At 46.3% G+C, this 24,548-nt stretch overlaps 1 protein-coding gene across 3 annotated transcripts in view; it reads left to right on the top strand.

The window, feature by feature from the left end:
- LOC122545406 (class I histocompatibility antigen, F10 alpha chain-like) overlaps positions 1 to 24,548 on the top strand; it is a 68,618-nt gene extending 44,070 nt beyond the window's left edge. Inside the window, exons 2-7 of one of the 3 annotated variants that reach the window (XM_087979556.1) lie at positions 8,288 to 8,548; positions 10,954 to 11,229; positions 11,346 to 11,624; positions 20,896 to 21,003; positions 21,393 to 21,425; positions 23,976 to 24,548. In XM_087979556.1, the coding sequence (XP_087835682.1) occupies positions 8,288 to 8,548; positions 10,954 to 11,229; positions 11,346 to 11,624; positions 20,896 to 21,003; positions 21,393 to 21,425; positions 23,976 to 23,980 (962 nt within the window). In that variant the 3' untranslated portion in view covers positions 23,981 to 24,548. Of the gene's footprint in view, positions 1 to 8,287; positions 8,549 to 10,953; positions 11,230 to 11,345; positions 11,625 to 20,895; positions 21,004 to 21,392; positions 21,434 to 23,975 lie in introns of those variants that run through there. The other 2 variants (XM_087979557.1, XM_087979555.1) reach the window with 2 other exon arrangements.

Genomic DNA, 24,548 nt, shown 5'->3' with positions numbered 1-24,548 from the left:
TTACTGTTCCAGGTCAGTGATATACCCGGTGTGTCCCAGGTTCCTGTTCTAGGTCAGTGATATACTCGGTGTGTCCCAGGTTACTGTTCCAGGTCAGTGACATACTCGGATTGTCCCAGGTTACTGTTCCAGGTCAGTGACATACCCGGTAAGTCCCAGGTTACTGTTCGAGGTCAGTGATATACTCGGTGTGTTCCAGGTTACTGTTCCAGGTCAGTGATATACCCGGTGTGTCCTAGGTTACTGTTCTAGGTCAATGACATACGCGGAGTTTCCCAGGTTACTGTTCCAGGTCAGTGATATACTCGGTGTGTCCCAGGTTACTGTTCCAGGTCAGTGACATACTCGGTGTGTCCCTGGTTACTGTTCCAGGTCAGTGATATACCCGGTGTGTCCCAGTTTACATTTCTAGGTCAGTGATATAGACGGTGTATCCCAGGTTACTGTTCCAGGTCAGTGACATACTCGTTGTGCCCCCGGTTACTGTTCCAGGTCAGTGACATACTCGGTGTGTCCCAGGTTACTGTTCCAGGTCAGTGATATACTCGGTGTGTCCCAGGTTACTGTTCCAGGTCAGTGACATACTCGGTGTGTCCCAGGTTACTGTTCCAGGTCAGTGATATACCCGGTGTGTCCCAGTTTACTGTTCTAGGTCAGTGATATAGACGGTGTGTCCCAGGTTACTGTTCCAGGTCAGTGACATACTCGTTGTGTCCCCGGTTACTGTTCCAGGTCAGTGACATACCCGGTGTGTACAGGTTACTGTTCCAGGTCAGTGACATACTCGGTGTGTCCCAGGTTCCTGTTCCAGGTCAGTGATATACTCGGTGTGTCCCAGGTTACTGTTCCAGATCAGTGATATACTCGGTGTGTTCCACGTTACTGTTCGAGGTCAGTGACATACTCAGTGTGTCCCAGGTTCCTGTTCTGGGTCAGTGATATACTCGGTGTGTCCCAGGTTACTGTTCTAGGTCAGTGACATACTCGGTGTGTCCCAGGTTACTGTGCCAGGATAGTGATATACCCGGTGTGTCCCAGGTTACTGTTCCAGGTCAGTGACATACTCGGAATGTCCCAGGTTACTGTTCCAGGTCAGTGATATACCCGGTGTGTCCCAGGTTCCTGTTCTAGGTCAGTGATATACTCGGTGTGTCCCAGGTTACTGTTCCAGGTCAGTGACATACTCGGATTGTCCCAGGTTACTGTTCCAGGTCAGTGACATACCCGGTAAGTCCCAGGTTACTGTTCGAGGTCAGTGATATACTCGGTGTGTTCCAGGTTACTGTTCCAGGTCAGTGATATACCCGGTGTGTCCTAGGTTACTGTTCTAGGTCAATGACATACGCGGAGTTTCCCAGGTTACTGTTCCAGGTCAGTGATATACTCGGTGTGTCCCAGGTTACTGTTCCAGGTCAGTGACATACTCGGTGTGTCCCTGGTTACTGTTCCAGGTCAGTGATATACCCGGTGTGTCCCAGTTTACATTTCTAGGTCAGTGATATAGACGGTGTATCCCAGGTTACTGTTCCAGGTCAGTGACATACTCGTTGTGCCCCCGGTTACTGTTCCAGGTCAGTGACATACTCGGTGTGTCCCAGGTTACTGTTCCAGGTCAGTGATATACTCGGTGTGTCCCAGGTTACTGTTCCAGGTCAGTGACATACTCGGTGTGTCCCAGGTTACTGTTCCAGGTCAGTGATATACCCGGTGTGTCCCAGTTTACTGTTCTAGGTCAGTGATATAGACGGTGTGTCCCAGGTTACTGTTCCAGGTCAGTGACATACTCGTTGTGTCCCCGGTTACTGTTCCAGGTCAGTGACATACCCGGTGTGTACAGGTTACTGTTCCAGGTCAGTGACATACTCGGTGTGTCCCAGGTTCCTGTTCCAGGTCAGTGATATACTCGGTGTGTCCCATGTTACTGTTCCAGATCAGTGATATACTCGGTGTGTTCCACGTTACTGTTCCAGGTCAGTGACATACTCAGTGTGTCCCAGGTTACTGTTGGAGGTCACTGATATACTCGGTATGTCCCAGGTTCCTGTTCCAGGTCAGTGACATACTCAGTGTGTCCCAGGTTACTGTTGGAGGTCACTGATATACTCGGTATATCCCAGGTTCCTGTTCCGGGTCAGTGATGTACTCGGTGTGTCCCAGGATACTGTTCTAGGTCAGTGACATACTCAGTGTGTCCCAGGTTACTGTGCCAGGATAGTGATATACCCGGTGTGTCCCAGGTTACTGTTCCAGGTCAGTGACATACTCGGAATGTCCCAGGTTACTGTTCCAGGTCAGTGATACACTCGGCGTGTCCCAGGTTACTGTTCCAGGTCAGTGATATACTCGGAATGTCCCAGGTTACTGTTCCAGGTCAGTGATATACTCGGTGTGTCCCAGGTTACTGTTCCAGGTCAGTGATATACTCGGTGTGTCCCAGGTTACTGTTCCAGGTCAGTGATATACCCGGTGTGTCCCAGGTTCCTGTTCTCGGTCAGTGATATACTCGGTGTGTCCCAGGTTACTGTTCCAGGTCAGTGACATACTCGGAATGTCCCAGGTTACTGTTCCAGGTCAGTGACATACCCGGTGAGTCCCAGGTTACTGTTCCAGGTCAGTGATATACTCGGTGTGTTCCAGGTTACTGTTCCAGGTCAGTGATATACCCGGTGTGTCCTAGGTTACTGTTCTAGGTCAATGACATACGCGGAGTTTCCCAGGTTACTGTTCCAGGTCAGTGATATACTCGGTGTGTCCCAGGTTACTGTTCCAGGTCAGTGATATACCCGGTGTGTCCCAGTTTACTGTTCTAGGTCAGTGATATAGACGGTGTGTCCCAGGTTACTGTTCCAGGTCAGTGACATACTCGTTGTGCCCCCGGTTACTGTTCCAGGTCAGTGACATACTCGGTGTGTCCCAGGTTACTGTTCCAGGTCAGTGATATACTCAGTCTGTCCCAGGTTACTGTTCCAGGTTAGTGACATACTCGGTGTGTTCCAGGTTACTGTTCCAGGTCAGTGACATACTCGGTGTGTTCCAGGTTACTGTTCTAGGTCAGTGATATACCCAGTGTGTCCCAGGTTACTGTTTCAGGTCAGTGATATAATCGGTGTGTCCCAGGTTACTGTTCCTGGTCAGTGATATACCCGGTGTGTCCCAGGTTACTATTCCAGGTCAATGATATTCCCGGCGTGTCCCAGGTTACTGTTCCAGGTCTGTGATATACTCGGTGTGTCCCATGTACCTGTTCTAGGTCAGTGACATACTTGGTGTGTCCAAGGTTACTGTTCCAGGTCAGTGACATACTCGGTGTGTCCCAGGTTACTGTTCTAGGTCAGTGATATACTCGGTGTGTCCCAGGCTACTGTTCCAGGTCAGTGACATACTCGGTGTGTCCCAGGTTACTGTGCCAGGTCAGTGACATACTCGGTGTGTTCCAGGTTCCTGTTCTAGGTCAGTGACATACTCGGTGTGTCCCAGGTTACTGTGCCAGGTCAGTGACATACTCGGTGTGTTCCAGGTTACTGTTCCAGGTCAGTGATATACTTGGTGTGTTCCAGGTTACTGTTTCAGGTTAGTGACATACCCGGTGTGTCCCAGGTCACTGTTCCAGGTCAGTGATACACTCGGTGTGTCCCAGGTTACTGTTGCAGGTCACTCATGTACTCGGTATGTCCCAGGTTCCTGTTCCAGGTCAGTGACATTCTCGGTGTGTCCCAGGTTCCTGTTCCAGGTCAGTGATATACTCGGTGTGTCCCATGTTACTGTTCCAGGTCAGTGATATACTCGGTGTGTTCCAGGTTACTGTTCCAGGTCAGTGATATACCCGGTGTGTCCTAGGTTACTGTTCTAGGTCAATGACATACGCGGAGTTTCCCAGGTTACTGTTCCAGGTCAGTGATATACTCGGTGTGTCCCAGGTTACTGTTCCAGGTCAGTGACATACTCGGTGTGTCCCTGGTTACTGTTCCAGGTCAGTGATATACCCGGTGTGTCCCAGTTTACATTTCTAGGTCAGTGATATAGACAGTGTATCCCAGGTTACTGTTCCAGGTCAGTGACATACTCGTTGTGCCCCCGGTTACTGTTCCAGGTCAGTGACATACTCGGTGTGTCCCAGGTTACTGTTCCAGGTCAGTGATATACTCGGTGTGTCCCAGGTTACTGTTCCAGGTCAGTGACATACTCGGTGTGTCCCAGGTTACTGTTCCAGGTCAGTGATATACCCGGTGTGTCCCAGTTTACTGTTCTAGGTCAGTGATATAGACGGTGTGTCCCAGGTTACTGTTCCAGGTCAGTGACATACTCGTTGTGTCCCCGGTTACTGTTCCAGGTCAGTGACATACCCGGTGTGTACAGGTTACTGTTCCAGGTCAGTGACATACTCGGTGTGTCCCAGGTTCCTGTTCCAGGTCAGTGATATACTCGGTGTGTCCCATGTTACTGTTCCAGATCAGTGATATACTCGGTGTGTTCCACGTTACTGTTCCAGGTCAGTGACATACTCAGTGTGTCCCAGGTTACTGTTGGAGGTCACTGATATACTCGGTATGTCCCAGGTTCCTGTTCCAGGTCAGTGACATACTCAGTGTGTCCCAGGTTACTGTTGGAGGTCACTGATATACTCGGTATGTCCCAGGTTCCTGTTCCAGGTCAGTGACATACTCAGTGTGTCCCAGGTTCCTGTTCTGGGTCAGTGATATACTCGGTGTGTCCCAGGTTACTGTTCCAGGTCAGTGACATACTCGGAATGTCCCAGGTTACTGTTCCAGGTCAGTGACATACTCTGTGTGTCCCAGGTTCCTGTTCCGGGTCAGTGATGTACTCGGTGTGTCCCAGGTTACTGTTCTAGGTCAGTGACATACTCAGTGTGTCCCAGGTTACTGTGCCAGGATAGTGATATACCCGGTGTGTCCCAGGTTACTGTTCCAGGTCAGTGACATACTCGGAATGTCCCAGGTTACTGTTCCAGGTCAGTGATACACTCGGCGTGTCCCAGGTTACTGTTCCAGGTCAGTGATATACTCGGAATGTCCCAGGTTACTGTTCCAGGTCAGTGATATACTCGGTGTGTCCCAGGTTACTGTTCCAGGTCAGTGATATACTCGGTGTGTCCCAGGTTACTGTTCCAGGTCAGTGATATACCCGGTGTGTCCCAGGTTCCTGTTCTCGGTCAGTGATATACTCGGTGTGTCCCAGGTTACTGTTCCAGGTCAGTGACATACTCGGAATGTCCCAGGTTACTGTTCCAGGTCAGTGACATACCCGGTGAGTCCCAGGTTACTGTTCCAGGTCAGTGATATACTCGGTGTGTCCCAGGTTACTGTTCCAGGTCAGTGACATACTCGGAATGTCCCAGGTTACTGTTCCAGGTCAGTGACATACCCGGTGAGTCCCAGGTTACTGTTCCAGGTCAGTGATATACTCAGTGTGTCCCAGGTTCCTGTTCCAGGTCAGTGATATACTCGGTGTGTCCCATGTTACTGTTCCAAGTCAGTGATATACTCGTTGTGTCCCCGGTTACTGTTCCAGGTCAGTGATATACTCGGAATGTCCCAGGTTACTGTTCCAGGTCAGTGACATACCCGGTGAGTCCCAGGTTACTGTTCCAGGTCAGTGATATACTCGGTGTGTCCCAGGTTACTGTTCCAGGTCAGTGACATACTCGGAATGTCCCAGGTTACTGTTCCAGGTCAGTGATATACCCGGTGTGTCCCAGGTTCCTGTTCTAGGTCAGTGATATACTCGGTGTGTCCCAGGTTACTGTTCCAGGTCAGTGACATACTCGGAATGTCCCAGGTTACTGTTCCAGGTCAGTGACATACCCGGTGAGTCCCAGGTTACTGTTCCAGGTCAGTGATATACTCGGTGTGTTCCAGGTTACTGTTCCAGTTCAGTGATATACCCGGTGTGTCCTGGGTTACTGTTCTAGGTCAATGACATACGCGGAGTTTCCAGGTTACTGTTCCAGGTCAGTGATATACTCGGTGTATCCCAGGTTACTGTTCCAGGTCAGTGAAATACTCGGTGTGTCCCAGGTTACTGTTCCAGGTCAGTGATATACCCGGTGTGTCCCAGTTTACTGTTCTAGGTCAGTGATATAGACGGTGTGTCCCAGGTTACTGTTCCAGGTCAGTGACATACCCGTTGTGCCCCCGGTTACTGTTCCAGGTCAGTGACATACTCGGTGTGTCCCAGGTTACTGTTCCAGGTCAGTGATATACTCGGTGTGTCCCAGGTTACTGTTCCAGGTTAGTGACATACTCGGTGTGTTCCAGGTTACTGTTCTAGGTCAGTGATATACTCAGTGTGTCCCAGGTTACTGTTTCAGGTCAGTGATATAATCGGTGTGTCGCAGGTTACTGTTCCTGGTCAGTGATATACCCGGTGTGTCCCAGGTTACTGTTCCAGGTCAGTGATATACACGGTGTGTCCCATGTACCTGTTCTAGGTCAGTGACATACTTGGTGTGTCCCAGGTTACTGTTCTAGGTCAGTGATATATCTGGTGTGTCCCAGGTTACTGTTCCCTGTCAGTGATATACTCGGTGTGTCCCAGGTTACTGTTCCAGGTCAGTGATATACTCGGTGTGTCCCAGGTTACTGTTCCAGGTCAGTGACATACTCGGTGTGTCCCAGGTTACTGTTCCAGGTCAGTGACATACTCGGTGTGTCCCAGGTTACTGTTCCAGGTCAGGGACATACTCGGTGTGTCCCAGGTTACTGTTCCAGGTCAGTGATATACCCGGTGTGTCCCAGGTTACTGTTCCAGGTTAGTGACATACCCGGTGTGTCCCAGGACACTGTTCCAGGTCAGTGATACACTCAATGTGTTCCAGGTTACTGTTCCAGGTCAGTGATATATTCGGTGTGTCCCAGGTTACTGTTCCAGGTTAGTGACATACTCGGTGTGTCTCAGGTTACTGTTCTAGGTCAGTGATAAACCCGGTGTGTCCCAGGTTACTGTTTCAGGTCAGTGGTATAATCGGTGTGTCCCAGGTTACTGTTCCAGGTCAGTGATATACTCGGTGTGTCCCAGGTTACTGTTCCAGGTCAGTGATATATCCGGTGTGTCCCAGGTTACTGTTCCAGGTCAGTGATATGCTCGGTGTGCCCCAGGTTACTGTTCCAGGTCAGTGATACACTCGGTGTGTCCCAGCTTCCTGTTCCAGGTCCGTGATATACTTGTGTGTCCCAGGTTACTGTTCCAGGTCAGTGATATACCCGGTGTGCCCCAGGTTACTGTTCCAGGTCAGTGATATGCTCGGTGTGTCCCAGGTTACTGTTCCTGGTCAGTGATATACCCGGTGTGTCCCAGGTTACTGTTTTAGGTCAGTGACATACTCGGTGTGTCCCAGGTTACTGTTCCAGGTCAGTGATATACTCGGTGTGTCCCAGGTTCCTGTTCCAGGTCAGTGATATACTCGGTGTGTCCCAGGTTACTGTTTCAGGTCAGTGATGTACTCGTTGTGTCCCAGGTTACTGTTCCAGGTTAGTGATATACCTGGTGTGTCCCAGCTTCCTGTTCCAGGTCAGTGATATACTTGTGTGTCCCAGGTTACTGTTCCAGGTCAGTGATATACTCGGTGTGTCCCAGGTTACTGTTCCAGGTCAGTGATATACTCGGTGTGTCCCAGGTTTCTGTTCCAGGTCAGTGACATACTCGGTGTGTCCAGGTTACTGTTCCAGGTCAGTGACCTTTTCGGTGTGTCCCAGGTTACTGTTCCAGGTTAGTGACATACTCGGTGTGTCCCAGGTTACTGTTCCAGGTTAGTGACATACTCGGTGTGTCCCAGGTTACTGTTCCAGGTTCGTGACATACTCGGCGTGTCCCAGGTTACTATTCCAGGTTCGTGATCTTCTGTTGAACAATCCAATCCCTGGATTGTATCCCAGCCTCTCCCCTGTGTCTACACTGACTCCATCAAGTATCTGAGTGAGTCTGATTCTGTGTTTACTCCCTGTTCTGAGAGGCTACAGCAGCTAATTCTGTCCCAGTTGTATCTGATTCTGTTTATTATATCAGACAGAATTCTGATAGTGTGATAAAGTACTGAATTATTGAAGATTGTCGCTATTTGGATGCGGCCTCCCTTTTCCCTAATGTTTATTTGCCTGTTCCTGAAGTGTGCCTTCCAGACATTAACATGTTTAAAGTGGTTTTCATGATAGTCTCTGACATCAGTGATTTTCCTGAGTTTTGTGGTGGTGTTATTATGGTCAGTGCAGGCTGTTGTTGTGATGTTGTTTCTGACGGTGATTAGTAATCAGCTCCTTTCTTTGATTTACAGCTACTAACGACCTTACTGTGATTTACACAATTGTTTCTGGAATTAATGATTTTCCTGAAGCTACAAGCACTGCAATGGTCAATGGAGTTACAATAAGTTATCGTGACAGCAAAACCCATCGATGCATCCCCAGGCAGCAGTTCATCAAAAAATATTTTGACATGAAATCCTGGGATTACATCACAGACCTTGTGATCGAGCATACAGAAATGGCAAACAAAACTCTGAATGTGATAACGAAGAGGACAAACCAGACATCAGGTAAGAACAGGCGTGTCAGAAATTCCCTGTTTGTTGTCCCTTTTCATCACAAACCCTAATCCATTCCCCAGCACTGACTGCTGGGCTCCAGGGCTGGGTAAGATATGTCTTTGTTCTTCTCCTGTTTCCTTGAACCTTTTTTCCATCACCTGCTCAGCCCTGACATTTACCCCACTCCTCACATCCTTGGGTATTGAAGAATGGGAGCCATTGGGAGCTTACGGAAGCACCAAACTGTTTTACGTACTTTCAGCAAAATTTCTTGGCCTTTGTGCTCCGTTCCTGTATTTAAAACACTCATTGAAAGCTTAGGTTTCAGTTTGACTCACTTTATCACCACAGCCGACTCAGACAGTGACACAACTTCATAGAAACATTGAAGGTAGGTGCAGGGATAGGCCATTTGTCCCTTTGAGCCTACAGCACCATTCAATATGATCATAGATCATCATGCAATCTCAGTGTCCCATTCCTGTTATTTATCCTGCATTGTGTGATAAATATTTTCTCATTTTGATTTAAACAAATCAGATTTACTAATGCCACAGGGACATGTAATAGGACAGCAAATTATTGCACATACTGGAAACCTGAAATATAAATTCAAAATTCTGGAAATCCCCAGCAGGTCAGGCAGTATCTGTAATGAGAAAAAGAGAGTCAAAGCTTCAGGTTCAAGATCTGCACCAATCCTGAAGAAGGGTCTTGCTTCTCCCTGCACAGATACTGAGAGACTTGCTGAGCATTGTCAACACTTGCCATTTTCTCCTGGAGCAAAAAAACCTCTTTGTCCATCCTGCAAAAAGCCATCAGAGCTCCTCATTCTCCAACAGCAAGAAACCCAGAGGCAGCTGCTTGGGGTCTCGTTTAGCACAACTTTAAATTTTAATTTTATATCATGTTAATGTATGAAGTAAACATTCACAACTTTCTCAGCAATCAAACTAGACAAAGCAATACATTGATAGCTTTTTAAAAATTAAGTAATTGATAAAAATAACCAATGAAATGTGTGAAGGTGCAGAGCGAACTAAAAATCTTTCTAGTCTTTTTGCTTAAGAAGCAGAGCTGGAAGGGGACAGCCTGAGGCTCAGATCTGGGTCATCAGGGAGGGGGGAGGAGATTCAATAAGGAGTTGGGTTTAAGTAACACTGAGTTTACATTCTCCTCTGGTGGTGCACTCTCTGAGCTGCTGTAAATGGAATTCATACAAAAGAAGGTGTAGGAAGTGGGTTTCCCTCCCAACTGGGTTTTCTTCCCCTCCTGGTCCAGGGTTCACACAGTGGGTCACACACCAACAGTCCCCTACTCCCACATTATACCATTGTGAAGGAGAAGGTTGATTTGGGAGATGGTTGACTCAGACCCTCACACCAGCCAGAAACAGTCAATTTTTAATTTTCATGAAATAGTTTGTACGTGGTCAGGTCAAGTGCAAATGAAAAAAATAGTTTTGGTAATTTATTGGAAATGTATTTAATAAGAGCACTCTAAGTGTATCACAGAAATATAATACTTCTCACCACTGGTGACATGGTGGCTCAGTAGTTAGCATTGATGCCTCACAGCACCAGGGTCCCAGGTTCGATTCCTGTCTGTGTGGAGTTTGCACGTTCTGCCCGTGTCTGTGTGGGTTTCCTCCAGGTGCTCCCGGTTTCCTCCCACAGTCTAAAGATGTGCAAGTTAGGTGAATTGGCCATGCTAAATTGCCCATAGTGCCAGGTGCATTAGTCAGAGGGAAATGGGTCTGGGTGGGTTACTCTTTGGAGGGTCAGTGTGGACTTGTTGGGCCAAAGGGCCTGTTTCAACACTGTAGGGAATCTAATCTAATCAAAACACAGAAAGTGAGGAATGAAGAAATATAAAGAGCTCATAAAGAAACTAATTGGATAAGGATCATTCCTATTATTCATGAACTACATACTATTGGTAGTTCAGATATTTCCCAATCAGTAATCATATAACCGTGAATTGAGAACAGGAGGGACATAAAAGAGAAAGATTTGAATGGTCACAGTCCATTTGTGGAGGCTGACAGTGTGGTAACAGACAGATATTGACTGCATTCCCCCAGAATGCAGCCTGTGATTGAAATAAATGACAACACGGACTAGAACAATCACTCCAGGACAGTGGGAATGTGAACGCTGGAAGTTTGACCCGGATCAGAGAGCCCGTTCCTTATCTGCTCCAGGTTGAGGGGTGAGGCAGCCACTGGAGAAAGGGGCAGTGCTGCCTGAGTCTGGGACCCTCTGACAGCACAGGCCCTGGGGATTAGCACCGTGTGTAACCCCCCTCACCCTGGGCCTGATACGAGATCCCCAATCTGCTTTGATCAGACTGCATTTCTCAGTTTCAGTTCACAATTAATCACTGATGATTGATCCCTGTTTGGTCACTGACAGGAATTCACACTCTCCAATGGATGCATTCTGTTGAGGTCAGTGATGGTGGCTCTGTGAAGAGATCAATGAGATTTGGATTCAATGGAAAGGATTATATCAGTTTAGACCCAGACAGAATGAGATGGATCGCAACCAATCACTTTGCAGTGATGACGAAAGAGGAATGGGATTCCGATGAATCCTGGAACAATTACTGGGAAACACAGCTGCATGGAATCTTTGTTGAGCATTTAAAGAGATATCTGGAAGCTGGAAAGGAATATTTCAGAAGGAAAGGTATGTATTTCAGTTTTGCTCCATGTTCTGATCTAACCTCACTGATCTATGAAACCGTTCTCCCATTCCATTCAGTGTCTGTCTGTTGTTTGTGGTTTCACCCTTTCCCATCACAGTTCAGCCTGAAGTGTTCATCTCCAGGAGGGAGCCCAATCGTCAGGACAAGCCGCTCACTCTCTCCTGCCTGGTCACTGGGTTTTATCCTGTAGACATCGAGGTGACCTGGCTAAGGAATGGAGAGGTCATGTCTGAGACCCAATCCTCGGGGGTTCGACCGAACCACGATGGGACCCATCAGATCCAGAAAGAGATTGAGATCAATGCTGGGGATGAGGATCAATACTCCTGTCAAATTGAACACAGCAGCCTGGCAGAGGCCCAGCTCTATCAGTGGGGTAAGGGACTGGAATGTGTCTGTGTGTGTCTGTGTGTGTGTCTGTGTGTGTGTCTGTGTGTGTGTCTGTGTGTGTGTGTGTGTCTGTGTGTGTGTGTGTGTGTGTGTGTGTGTGTGTGTGTGTGTGTGTCTCCTGTCTGTTCCACCATTCATTGAGGTTGCTCTGATCTGTCCCTCACTCCCTTTACCCATTCCTGCTCCATGTCTTTTGCTGCTCTTCCCCAACAAAACCCTCCTGATCTCAGGCTGGAAATATTCAATTGATCCTCAGCACTTACAGCAATTTGGTTAGAAAACTCCAGATTTCCATTAGCATCAATAGGAGGCCTCTGATTGGGCCGTTAACCTGATCTAATGAGGGAGTCCTGACTGACATTAAAAAAAGTATGAGTGTCAGAGGTATTGAGGGTCTGGCAGCTGAATCTGAATTAGGTACTACTAAAGTCTAGGACTGTTCTTGTGTAAATAAAGGGTGACTTGGTGAGTGAATGCTAGCTTCTGTAGGGTTATTTCAGTGGCAATGGGAGTAAAGCATGATCATGAAGAAACTTGCTCTCAACAGGCACCTTTCAGTGAGGGAAGCATTTGGTACATCATGCCTTTGTTTGGGAAACTTGACTCGTTCGATCCTGCCATCGAGGACTGGGCCCAGTGTGTGAAAATAATGTGGCATATTTTCTGGGCAAATGGCATTGTGGCAGGTGAAAAGCAATGAGTAATTCTCCTGACAGCGTGTGGAGCTGCAGCTTTTTCTGTTATTAGGATTCTCGCTTTCCCAATGGCACCAGGTACTAAAACCTTTCAAGCATTGATAGGAATAATTAAGGAATATTATGAGCAAAAGCCTCCTCTAATTCTGAGATGCTATCATTTTTATTTGGCAATTCAAGAACCAGGGAAATCCACACTGGGATATCTGACTAGGTTAAAAAGACTGGCAAAAGTATGTGAAATTGGTTTAACCCTTAATGAGATGCTAAGAGAATGGTATGTGAAATTACTGATGTAACTATGATGTAATACTGATATAACTATGATGTAATTAATGATGTAACTATGCAAAAACACCTACTGGCTGAATCCCAACTGCACTTCAAGCAGGTACTACAACTGGCTTTATCATTGGAAAATGCAGCAAGTGGAGCTTATGAGTTACAGGGTATTCCAATGGAATTGGACACCCTCGACAGTCCGACTGAACTGAGAGGACACCACCTGGGTGTATGCAATTGCATAGCCTCACTCAGGACATATCGATCAGAGATACTTGAGGTTGGCTCATAGTAAAACTCTAAACCAAGCCTCAACAAACAGTTAAAATGTTGATCAGGATCCTGGCCATTAAGGCATTGCAGTTTCTGTCGGTGAGCAAAATAAATTATAGCCCCATATCCAGGTTGGTATCCTGAAAAATCCACCTATATCTGGTTTGGAACAGTTAAATTGCATCGCAACATCAAAATCAGAACCAACCAATTTAAATGTCTGGTTAACTGGTCATTCTCTTCTGCTGGAGGGCGATCTGAGTGCAGCTGGATCAGTGATCACAGAACCAATCTTTAACAAGATTCACTCTGAATTCCAACCCTTAACTTTGCACAAGATCTTGGCCAGACTGAGAACGTAAACTGAGGAAGCTTCAGAGAATAGGGGTACAACTTCAGTTCCGCTCTTTCACGGAAGGCAGCTGGTTCAGTGACCAGTGATTGTGCTAAAAGCTTCAAATCCAAGCTGAATGGGGAGAAATCAGTTGTGAGAGATTCACCCCGAATGGCTCAATATGTTTCAATTAGAAAATGGCTGCTTGAGTGAAATTCAATTTAATTACCTGGAGGTCATCCAGGAAGATCTAGGGGTTATCAGAGGAGCCAGGCCACCTGGCATGTTGACCAGGAATCAATCCCATGATGCTGTAAGGCCTGCCCAGTGCCATTGGCCTTACAGGCAAAAGTCAAGGCAGAAATTAAAAGGCTGGAAAGTGAAGGAATTATCAAACCAGTCCAGTTTGTGGAATAGGCAGCAGTGATTGGAATGGTTCTGAAGCCCAGTGGGTCGGTTTGCCTTTGTGGGGATTTTAAACAAAGTGTAAACTGCTTTTGACAGCAGAATAGATAACCAGCCCCTCAGGATTTGTGCACAACGTTGGTGCAGGATGGGAGTTCTCCTTCACAAAGCTGGACATGAGCCACACTTACTTGCAATTGTGATTAGACCAGGTTCCCAGACATATGCTCCAATTAATATCCATCAGGGATTGTACCAAGATACAAGACTGCCATTTGAGGTATTGTCAACCTGTTTGATCTTTCAGTGGACAATAGAGAACATCTTGCATGGTCTACCCCAGGTCGCCATTTACTTAGATAGTAAATTAGCCAATAACAGCGAAAACTAATAAGGAGCAGTCAGAGAACTGGATATAGTCCGAAGGTGGTTTTCCAAGGCAGGCATTGGAAGGGAAAAAAGGCATAAAAAGGGAAAAATGGGTATGCCAAATGATCTACTTGGGATACAGATTTGACAACTCTGGGCTACACCTGTTGGAAGATAAAGTGAGGGAGATCAAAGGTGCTCTGGTTCCTACGTCTGTCCAGGAACTTACGTCATACCTTGGGCTGGTAAATTATTTTGGAAAGTTTGTACATAACCTGGCCTCCGTCCTGGCAATGTAACATCAACTCGTGACAGAAAGGATCAGCCTGGGAAATGGTTGCAAACATAAGACCGAGCTTTCAATGAAGGAATGATACAACTGTCATCCTCGAAGGATTGGCACTCTATGATCCCAAGAAAGATCTAGTATTGACATGTGATGTTTTCCCGCACAGCATTGGAGTTGTATTAGCTCATGGTGACTCAGTGGAGAGGAACATCCAAGAGCATATACATCCAGGACTTTGGCCAATGCAGCACGTAAATACACCCAGATACAGAAGGAAGGATTGATGGTCATATTTGGAGTCAGGACATTCCACCAATACCTTTATGAATTAAAATTTGTGATAATCATGGACTACTTGGTGTGCTTAAAGAAGACAAGGCAGGGCCACCCTGTAATTTTGGGCCACCATCAGTGGTGGGTTCTAATACTAAGTGCTTACAATCGCAAGCCAGAACACCGCCTGGGAGGCTGAGTAGCGAATGTGGATGCATTGAACTGCCTACCATTAGCAAATACACCACTGGGTAGCACCCCCAATGGAAAAGTCTATAATGGTATTAAACTTTCTGGACAAGCTCCTAATCAGAGCTGACTATCAGGCTTTGGACACAGAAAGATCCAATCCCTTCAAAACGGAAATAACTTGTACTTATGAGGGAAACCAAAAAGCAGTTGATATCCTTTGAATTGAAAGATTTTTGGACCCAGAGATACCAGCTCACGGCAGAGGATGGAATATTGTTAGAACTTGTTAGAGAAAGTGTGATTATCCTGAGTAAAGGCCGCTGCCAAACTCTAGCTGAACTCCACCAGGGATCTCTAAAATGAAATGCGCGGGGAGACATCGCATGTCAACACTAGATCTTTCTTGGGCTCACAGAGTGCCAATCCTTAGACAATGACAGTTGTTTCATTACTTCATTGAAATCTCGGGCTTATGTTTGCAAGCAAGTTAAAGTGTTCAGCCATAGTGCATGTTTAGAGCATTTCAGAGAACATCTCTGACACACACACACACACACACACACACACCACCCTGTGGCTGAACACTTTAACTCCCCCTCTCACTCTGCCAAGGTCATGCAAGTCCCTGGGCCTCCTCCACTGCCAAACCCTAACCACCCGATGCCTGGAGGAAGAACGCCTCATCTTCCACCTTGGGTCCCTCCAACCACACAGGATCTTTGTGGATTTCACCAGTTTCCTCATTTTCCCTCCCCATATCTTAATCTCAGAAGCAACCTTCCAACTCAGCACCGCCCTCTTGAACTGTCCCACCTATCCATATTTCTTCCCACATATCCACTCCGCCCTCCTCTTCAATCTATCATCTTTGCCCCCACCTTCATCTACCTATTGCATTCCCAGCTTCCTTCCCCTCACCCAACCCCCCCTCCCATTTATCTTGGGCCACAAGCCTCATTCCTGATGAAGAGCTTACTCTCAAAAAGTTTATTCTCCTGCACCTCAGATGCTGCCTGACTGGCTGTACTTTTTCAGTGCCACACTCTTCGACCCTGACCAATGAAGGCAAGATGCCATACGCCTTCTTTACCACCCTCTCTACTTGGGTGGTCACTTTCAGGGAGCTATAGACTTGAACCCCAAGATCCTTCTGTCTATCAATGCTGTTCAGAGTCCTGCCATTAACTGTATCCTTTTCCTTAACGTTGATCTCCCAAAGCACAGCACCTCACAATTACCTGGATTAAACTCCATCTACCATTTTCCCGCCCATATCTGCAACTGATTTATATAAATGATGAAAAGCAATGGAGCCAGCACCGATCCTTGTGGCACACCACTGGTCACAGGCTTCCGGTCCAAAAAGCAACCCTCTTAGACCAACCTTTGTTTCCCACCTTGAAGCCAAGTTTTATATTCAGTTAGCTAGCTTCCTCTGGGTCCTATGTGATCTAACCTGACTAACCAGTCTACATGCAGAACTTGGTCAAACACTTTGCTGAAGTCCATATGGACATCATCCACCCCTCTACCTTCACCAATCTTCTTTGTTATTTCTTCAAAAAACTCAGTCAGGTTACAGAGACACAATTTCCCATGCACAAAGCCATGTTGACTATCCCTAATCAGTCCTTGCTTTCCTAATGCATATAAGTCCTATTCCTCAGAATCTCCTCCAACTATGTACCCACCACTGACGTATGGCTCATTGGTCTATAGTTCCCTAGCTTTTCATAACAGCCTTTCTTAAATAGTGGCACCATATTAGCCACTCTGCAGTCTTCTGGCACCTCTCCCTTGGTTATTGATGATCCAAACATCTGAGCGAGGTACGCAGCAATCTCTTCCCTAGCTTCCCACAGAATTCTGGGTAACACCTGATCAGGTCCTGGGGATTTATCTATCATTATACATTTTAATCTTCAGTACCTCTTCTGTAATGTGCACTGTTTTCAAGACATTACTATTTATTTTCCCAAGTTCCCTTGCTTCCATGCCCCCCTTCATGATACGCACTGACACAAAATATGTGATTAGTATCTGACTCATCTCTTATGATTCCACACATAGACAGCCACATTGATCTTTAAGGTGCCCTATTCTCTAACTATTTACTCTTTTGCCAAAACGTACTTTTAGAGTCTCTTTGGATTCTCCTTAACTGCATTTGCTAAAGCTGTCTCATGTCCCCTTTTTGTCCTCCTGATTTCCCTCTTAAGGATACTCCAACTGCCCTTATACATTTCTTGGGATTTACCCAATCCCTGCTGTCTATACCTGTCTATGCCTCTTTCTTTTTCTTGACCAGAACCTCAATTTCTCAAGTCTTCCAGCATTCCCTACATCTACCAGCCTTGTCCTTCTATTATCATGCCGTGGTCAAACCCCTCTGTTACGTAAAAAGAATAACAATTTATTTTCCTAACTCTAATAGTGAACATTAAACCAAAAAAAATTCACATATCCAAACCCCCCTCCCCGCTTCTCTTAATTTCTTCCGATCTGACCCCAACTCTACAAAAAAAAGCTATTCCAATAACACACTTATTAAACATTACATTAACTTAATCTCAAGACCACTTACTCTCTATCTTCTTCGGTGTCTTCAGTCTTCCCTCTGCTGATCTCCCTGGGGTTGTCTTCTTTCTTTGTTACTGCGAGGATGTTTCACATGCAAAGGTATCGTTGATAGACACTGTTTCTAATTTCTTTGAGAGCAGGATGTCAGATGGGCAGTTGCTCCGCGGATTGATGGCAGTTGCTTTCTGATAAATTTTCAAAACTCCCATGTTTTATAGCTTCCATGACACACTAAATTCTTATAATTTGATTGGTTTCCAGGTGTCAAAACAATAAACTCAAACTCAATTGGGTTTTTAGTATCCTCGGCACAATTTAAACTGATCAGTTAAATTCGAGTTGTTGTCAAAACAGCAAGCAAAGCTCAGGGTAGACAGGCAGGAGGCTGGAAGAACACAGCAGGCCAGGCAGCATCAGGAGGTGGAGAAACCAACATTTCAGGTGTAACCCTTCTTCAGGTCAGGGGCTGGGTGTAAGGGGAGCTGCAGGTAACTATTTAACAGCCAGTTGCTGCATGTATCTATTTTGGAACAGCTCGTCTCCCAGTCTTTCCATTCAGGCAGCTGAGCCTGCTCTTGAAGTTTACTTCAAACTTCAGAAAACACTTTCTATTTTAAAGTGAACAGACAGGCTTTTGACTTTGTAACACTTCACACTAACAGGAACATACTGTCTCTGGACCCTCATTATCTTATTCTTAAAGGCCTCCCACTTCCCATTCATCCCTTTACCTGCAAATAGCCTCCCTCCAATCACCTTTTGCAAGTTCCTGTCTGATACTGTCCAAATTAGCCTTACTCCAATTTAGAACTTTAACTTTTTGATCAGTTCTATCCTTTTCCATCACTACTTTAAAACTAATAGAATTATGATCACTTGCACCACAATGCTCCCCCTGGACACCTCATTCACTTGCCCTACAATTTTTCCCAACAGAAGTTCAAGTATTACTCCTTCTCCAGTTGGTACATCCGCATATTGAAGAAGAACATTTTCTTGGACATACTTAACAACTTCCTTCCAATCCAAGCCTTTAACACAATGACAGCCCTAGTCTAGTTTGGAAATTAAAGTCTACTGTTACCATCCGAATATTCTTACAGATATGAGATCTCCTTACACATTTGGTTTTCAATTTCCTGCTGCCTACTGGGGGCTATAATACAATCTCAACCAGGTGATCATCTCCTCCTTATTTCTCAGTTCCACCCATATAACTTCACTGGTCAATCTCCCAATATATGCCTCCCTAAGTACAGCTGTAATGTTATCCTGAACCAAAATCTTGTCCTCCTCTCTTGCCCTCCCCCCCTTTCTAACCTTCCTGCAGCATCTATACCTTGGAACATTGAGATACCAGTCCAGTCCATCTCTGAGCTATGTCTCTGTAATAGCGGTGATACCCTAGTCCCATGTTCCCAACCATGCCCTAAGTTCATCTGCCTTACCTGACAGACCTCTTACATTGAAGTAAATGCAGTTTATCATTCTGACCTTGGTCACTGCCAAGCTCTTGCCTGTTTTGACTATTTGAGCTGTTCCCCTTACCTGCTGTACCAGCCTCAGCCCTTTCTCTTTACTCACTGTTACTTTGATTTGAGCCATCCCCTTACTAGTTTAAAGCCTCTGCAGTCGCACGATAAAGCCTCCCAGGTAGCACAAGTAACAGACCACAATTTACAAACCAGAAATTTTGTCATGTTTTTAAAATGGGATGAGATTCTTCAGGTAAGGACAGCTTCATACCACCCAACGTTGAATGGCCTGGCAGAAAAAGCAGTCCAAACTTTAAAGGCTGGCTTGAAAAACAGACTACCCTCTTGATAGTTACCAAGGTGTCATGGTTCTTATTTGATTATGGGATTACCCCACATGCAACAGCAGAGTTGGGACCAGCAGAGTTGCTAATGGGTAGAAGACTATCCACCAGGTTGAATCTGATCTTCCCAGACCTGTGGGAGTCGGGTGTAATGGCCTCAGGAACACCAATGCTGGACACAAGTCTCCATCAAACAAGAGAAACTGTTTGATGCAGGGAATTAAGGATCAGACCAAACCCCTGCAAAATATTTTAAGAAGGCAGCCTGGAACCTAACTTTATCTTATTTTAAAGGCAAATGTAAAGTGCTGTGTTCCAGATGCAATTCGATTGGTCACACTACTCAGCTTTAGGCAAAACACACTTTATCGATCACTTGAGCTAAAATATAGCTAAAGAAAGTGGAATTTAGAATCCCATAAATCTCAGAAAAATTACCAAATCAATAGACACAGTACCGATTACTAATTAATGATTCAATGTAGTAACATCCCATAAACAGACCCCTTGGCAAAGTTCAGAAAATAGATTTGTCTCACAGGTAACTGCAGCAAGCCAGAAGGAAAAGCTTCAAGAGAAAGCTCAGAGAGAGGAGCAGCAAGGGGACATTTACTGTCATTCCAAGCCTGTTGAGACTCCAAAAGTAACTGATGCTGAATCGCAAAGCTAAAAAACTACAAATTAGAAATCTAGGTCCGAGAGCTGGCCACACCCATCCAGGCTGCTTCTATTGTTCCGGCTTTAAAAAACCCAAGGCCTCATAAGCCAGTCACTTCACTGGCTTTCCAACCAGACAACTCGATACCTCTGCCTTACAACCTCTCTTTAAAAAGAAACAGGACAAATTAACCTCTCAAAGTCGCAGTATCATCACAGTAAGGGGAGGAGGTTTGGTGTAAGAATGATGGAAATGGCCCTATATGGGAAAGAGGCATGCTCCATGTGAGATCAGGACCAGTGATGTCGAAAGGTCAGGCAGGTGCGATGGTCCTGAACCAGCGCAAGGTCCATTTGAAAGTTGTAAATTTGTAAACAATGCAGGAGCAAAACGTACACAGACCCTTTGAGCAGTCAGAAAGGCTGCCAGAACCCATGGGTTCCCTATCTCTGTCAAGCATTGTTGAGAGTTTAGAATCTGAGATGGACATGATGGAAGGAGCCAACTCAATGCCTTTGCCACTGGAAGAAGAAAATAAAATCCTGCCAAGGCACTCCTGGCACAAGAGGCAAGCTCCTATGCATTCGATGCTGGCGTTATTATCTGCTGAACACGGAAGAAGCTGTCCCAGTGTTAAAACGCCCCAGGATGCTCTCCAAGGAAAATGGCTGGCCTATGTTCTCGGACTCAGAGGGGGAGGGAAGTTGTGATGTAACAAGGCTAGCCAGCAGGACCTCAGAGAACATGAGTTGCCTGATTGATCCAGCCCCAATCAAGGAGCCCTGGCTGACAAATAAAAAGGGAAGTGTCAGAGATGATGACACTCTGCTTGCTACCTGACTCTGAAAGAGTCAATCCTAAAGTCAAGGACTGTTCATATCCAAATAAAAGGTGACTTGGTGAAGGATACCATCCTCTGTGCAGTTATGACATCGATCCCATCAATGAGATCTGGAGTGCAAAATGTATTGAACCAAGTCCATCAATTCCCAATGGGTGGGTTAAACTAAACTGTCCCCAATCAACACAGACCAATCAACACAGACCAGGAACAGAGATAATCCTGATATTATTCCAATGTGTTTCAGAAATCCCAGAAAACAGTGTGGTACGTTCCCATCTTCTACTTTTGATTGGATTAATCGCTGCAATGGCTACAATATTTGGAATAATCATCTGGAAAAGGCCCTGGAGAGGTAAGAATCAGAGAGTGGGGAATGTAGAACTGAGGGGACTGGGTGAGTGTGGGGGAGTCTCCAGTACTGGGAGTACAGGGCACTGTGGGGAATGGAACTGATTGAATTCCCACACACAGATACACACGTACAAACACAACTTGTTCCCTGTTTGATCGTCCTTTGTGTGATTGGACCCGACCAGACACTTCACAAACACTTACATCCTCACTGACTGAATGTCAATGGGATGGGAGAGATCTCCAGAATCTCCATAAGGTGTAAGGATGGAGGGGAGTGTGGGAATGAGGATTTCTGACACAATCTCCATTCCCTCACACTTGTTGTGTTCTCATTCTCTGAGAATGGATTATTCCCCATCCTAATGGACATTTATTTTGTTTCTGCAGGTTCACTGAGTGGGACCTACACAACAGCTCCCAGTAAGTGACTGAGGGGACAGAGTGTTGGGAATGATGGGAGAGGGATTGGAAGGTGTAGTGTTACATTCTCCTGGATGGGACAGTTCTTCATGACTCTCTTATCCTTCATGACCCTCTCATCCCTCTCTTCCCCAACTCCATACCCCCACAACCTCTCCTTCCAATCCTCACCCCTATTTTCTCATTCCCTACTCCCTCTCCCTCCACTCCTTCACCCATAATTCCTTCTGCACTGTGCTGTGTGAATGTGGTTAGTCAGTGCTGAGGGTGATTGAATCCTGGGTCCAGTGAGTGAGAGAATATTTCAGAGTGTGTAACTTTATATTTCATTCCATTTCAAACATTCTTTTTTATTTTCTCAGCTTTGAACGTATCTATTCCAGCTTCTTCATAATTTCGTCAATGATATGTCAATTTCTCTCTGTAGACTTATTTGGAAATTCTTCACTCTCCTCCTGACCCTGTCCCACCCTCCCAGACACTGTTAAACCCTGTCAGACTAATTCCCCTCCCCTCCTCACCCTGTCCCACCCTCCCAGACACTGTTAAACCCTGTCAGACTCATTTCACTCCCATCCTGACCCTGTCCCACCCTCCCAGACACTGTTAAACCCTATCAGACTCATTTCACTCCCATCCTGACCCTGTCCTACCCTCCCAGACACTGTTAAACCCTGTCAGACTCATTTCACTCCCATCCTGACCCTGTCCCACCCTCCCAGTCAATTTTAAACCCTGTCAGACTCATTTCACTCCCATCCTGACCCTGTCCCACCCTCCCAGACACTGTTAAACCCTGTCAGACTCATTTCACTCCCATCCTGACGCTGTCCTACCCTCCCAGACACTGTTAAACCCTATCAGACTCATTTCACTCCCATCCTGACCCTGTCCCACCCTCCCAGACACTGTTAAACCCTGTCAGACTCATTTCACTCCCATCCTGACCCTGTCCCACCCTCCCAGACACTGTTAAACCCTGTCAGACTCATTTCACTCCCACCCTGACCCTGTCCTACCCTCCCAGTCACTGTTAAACCCTGTCAGACTCATTTCACTCCCATCCTGACCCTGTCCCACCCTCCCAGACACTGTTAAACCCTGTCAGACTCATTTCACTCCCACCCTGACCCTGTCCTACCCTCCCAGTCACTGTTAAACCCTATCAGACTCATTTCACTCCCATCCTGACCCTGTCCTCTCCTCCCAGACACTGTTAAACCCTGTCAGACTCATTTCACTCCCATCCTGACCCTGTCCCACCCTCCCAGACACTGTTAAACCCTGTCAGACTCATTTCACTCCCATCCTGACCCTGTCCCACCCTCCCAGTCAATTTTAAACCCTGTCAGACTCATTTCACTCCCATCCTGACCCTGTCCCACCCTCCCAGACACTGTGAAACCCTGTCAGACTCATTTCACTCCCATCCTGACCCTGTCCCACCCTCCCAGTCAATGTTAAACTCTGTCAGACTCATTTCACTCCCATCCTGACCCTGTCCTACCCTCCCAGACACTGTTAAACCCTGTCAGACTCATTTCACTCCCATCCTGAGCCTGTCCTACCCTCCCAGACACTGTCAAACCCTGTCAGACTCATTTCACTCCCATCCTGACCCTGTCCTACCCTCCCAGTCAGTGTTAAACCCTGTCAGACTCATTTCACTCCCATCCTGACCCTGTCTCACTGACCTTTAAAACCTTTTCAGACTAATTTCAACCCTCTCCTGGCCCTGTCTCACTCTCCCAGATACCGTTACAACCTGCCAGTCCAATTTCACTCCCCTCCTGACTCACCCTCCCAGACACTGTTAAACCCTGTCAGACTCATTTCACTCCCACCCTGACCCTGTCCTACCCTCCCAGTCACTGTTAAACCCTGTCAGACTCATTTCACTCCCATCCTTACCCTGTCTCACCATCCCAGTCACTGTTAAACCCTGTCAGACTAATTCCCCTCCCCTCCTGACCCTGTCCTACCCTCCAGTCACTGTTAAACCCTGTCAGTCTCATTTCACTCCCATCCTGACCCTGTCTCACTGACCTTTAAAACTTTGTCAGACTAATTTCAACCCTCTCCTGGCCCTGTCTCACTCTCCCAGATGCTGCTACAACCTGCCAGTCCAATTTCACTCCCCTCCTGACTCACCCTCCCAGACACTGTTAAACCCTGTCAGACTAATTCCCCTCCCCTCCTGACCCTGTCCCACCCTCCCAGACACTGTTAAACCCTGTCAGACTAATTCCCCTCCCCTCCTGACCCTGTCCCACCCTCCCAGACACTGTTAAACCCTGTCAGATTAATTTCACTCCCCTCCCCATCCTGAAGAGATTGCCTTGTGTCTGCCCATTTCTGACCTTGTGGGTTTCCTGAGCTCCACTACAGGTCATTCCCGGAGCTTCATTTAGGAATAATGGGATCCTCCTGTTCCAGTGTGAACATGGACATCCTTCCATATCACAGCAGACACACAGAATTACAGCTCATTGCTCACACCCAGTTGATTCAGGATTGAGATTGACTTTTCCTGAAAATGTGTTTCCACAGATTGAGCAGTGGATTCCAGATCCCCAGGTTTGGATCCTGATTCTGCAAGTGAGACCTTCTCAAGTCGTGTTTCCATCCTGTCTCAGAAATGTGAGCAGTGTCACCGTCAGAGGGATCTTCATGGATGGTTCCTCCCTCACACTTTCTCATCTTCCCTGTCTTCAGTGGGTCAGTGATTGACCTGAAATGTAGCAATGTCCTGAACTCCCTCTGAGCGAGTTTTTGTATTGTCGGACGTGAATCATTTCTGCACTTTATGCAACGAAATTTTAACTTTTATGTTAAAGTCTCTATGAATTTTGTAACTGTCTTATTGTTATATTGATATCTCTCTCACTATTTAACTTCTACTCTTCCATTTTTATTCTCATCTATTTTATGCTGAACTGATCTATTTTGCACTTTACGGAAACAGCGTGATCAAATGTGAACTTTTATGTAAACTTCCTTTATTTTATTTGTTCACAATCATGTATTTATGGCAGCAAACATCTGTCATTATTTATCATCAACAATTAACTGCAGAGACTGATCATTGCAGTTGCCAATCAATAAATTATTGTTGATCATTGA

This window comes from Chiloscyllium plagiosum, unplaced genomic scaffold (assembly GCF_037043375.1).
Source record: "Chiloscyllium plagiosum isolate Xiang-an unplaced genomic scaffold, Cpla_swu_hap1 HiC_scaffold_35, whole genome shotgun sequence".
In the NCBI taxonomy this organism is placed as follows: Eukaryota; Metazoa; Chordata; class Chondrichthyes; order Orectolobiformes; family Hemiscylliidae; genus Chiloscyllium; species Chiloscyllium plagiosum.
Note: the sequence above shows the minus strand (reverse complement) of the source record. Positions and strands in the feature narration are given on the sequence as shown.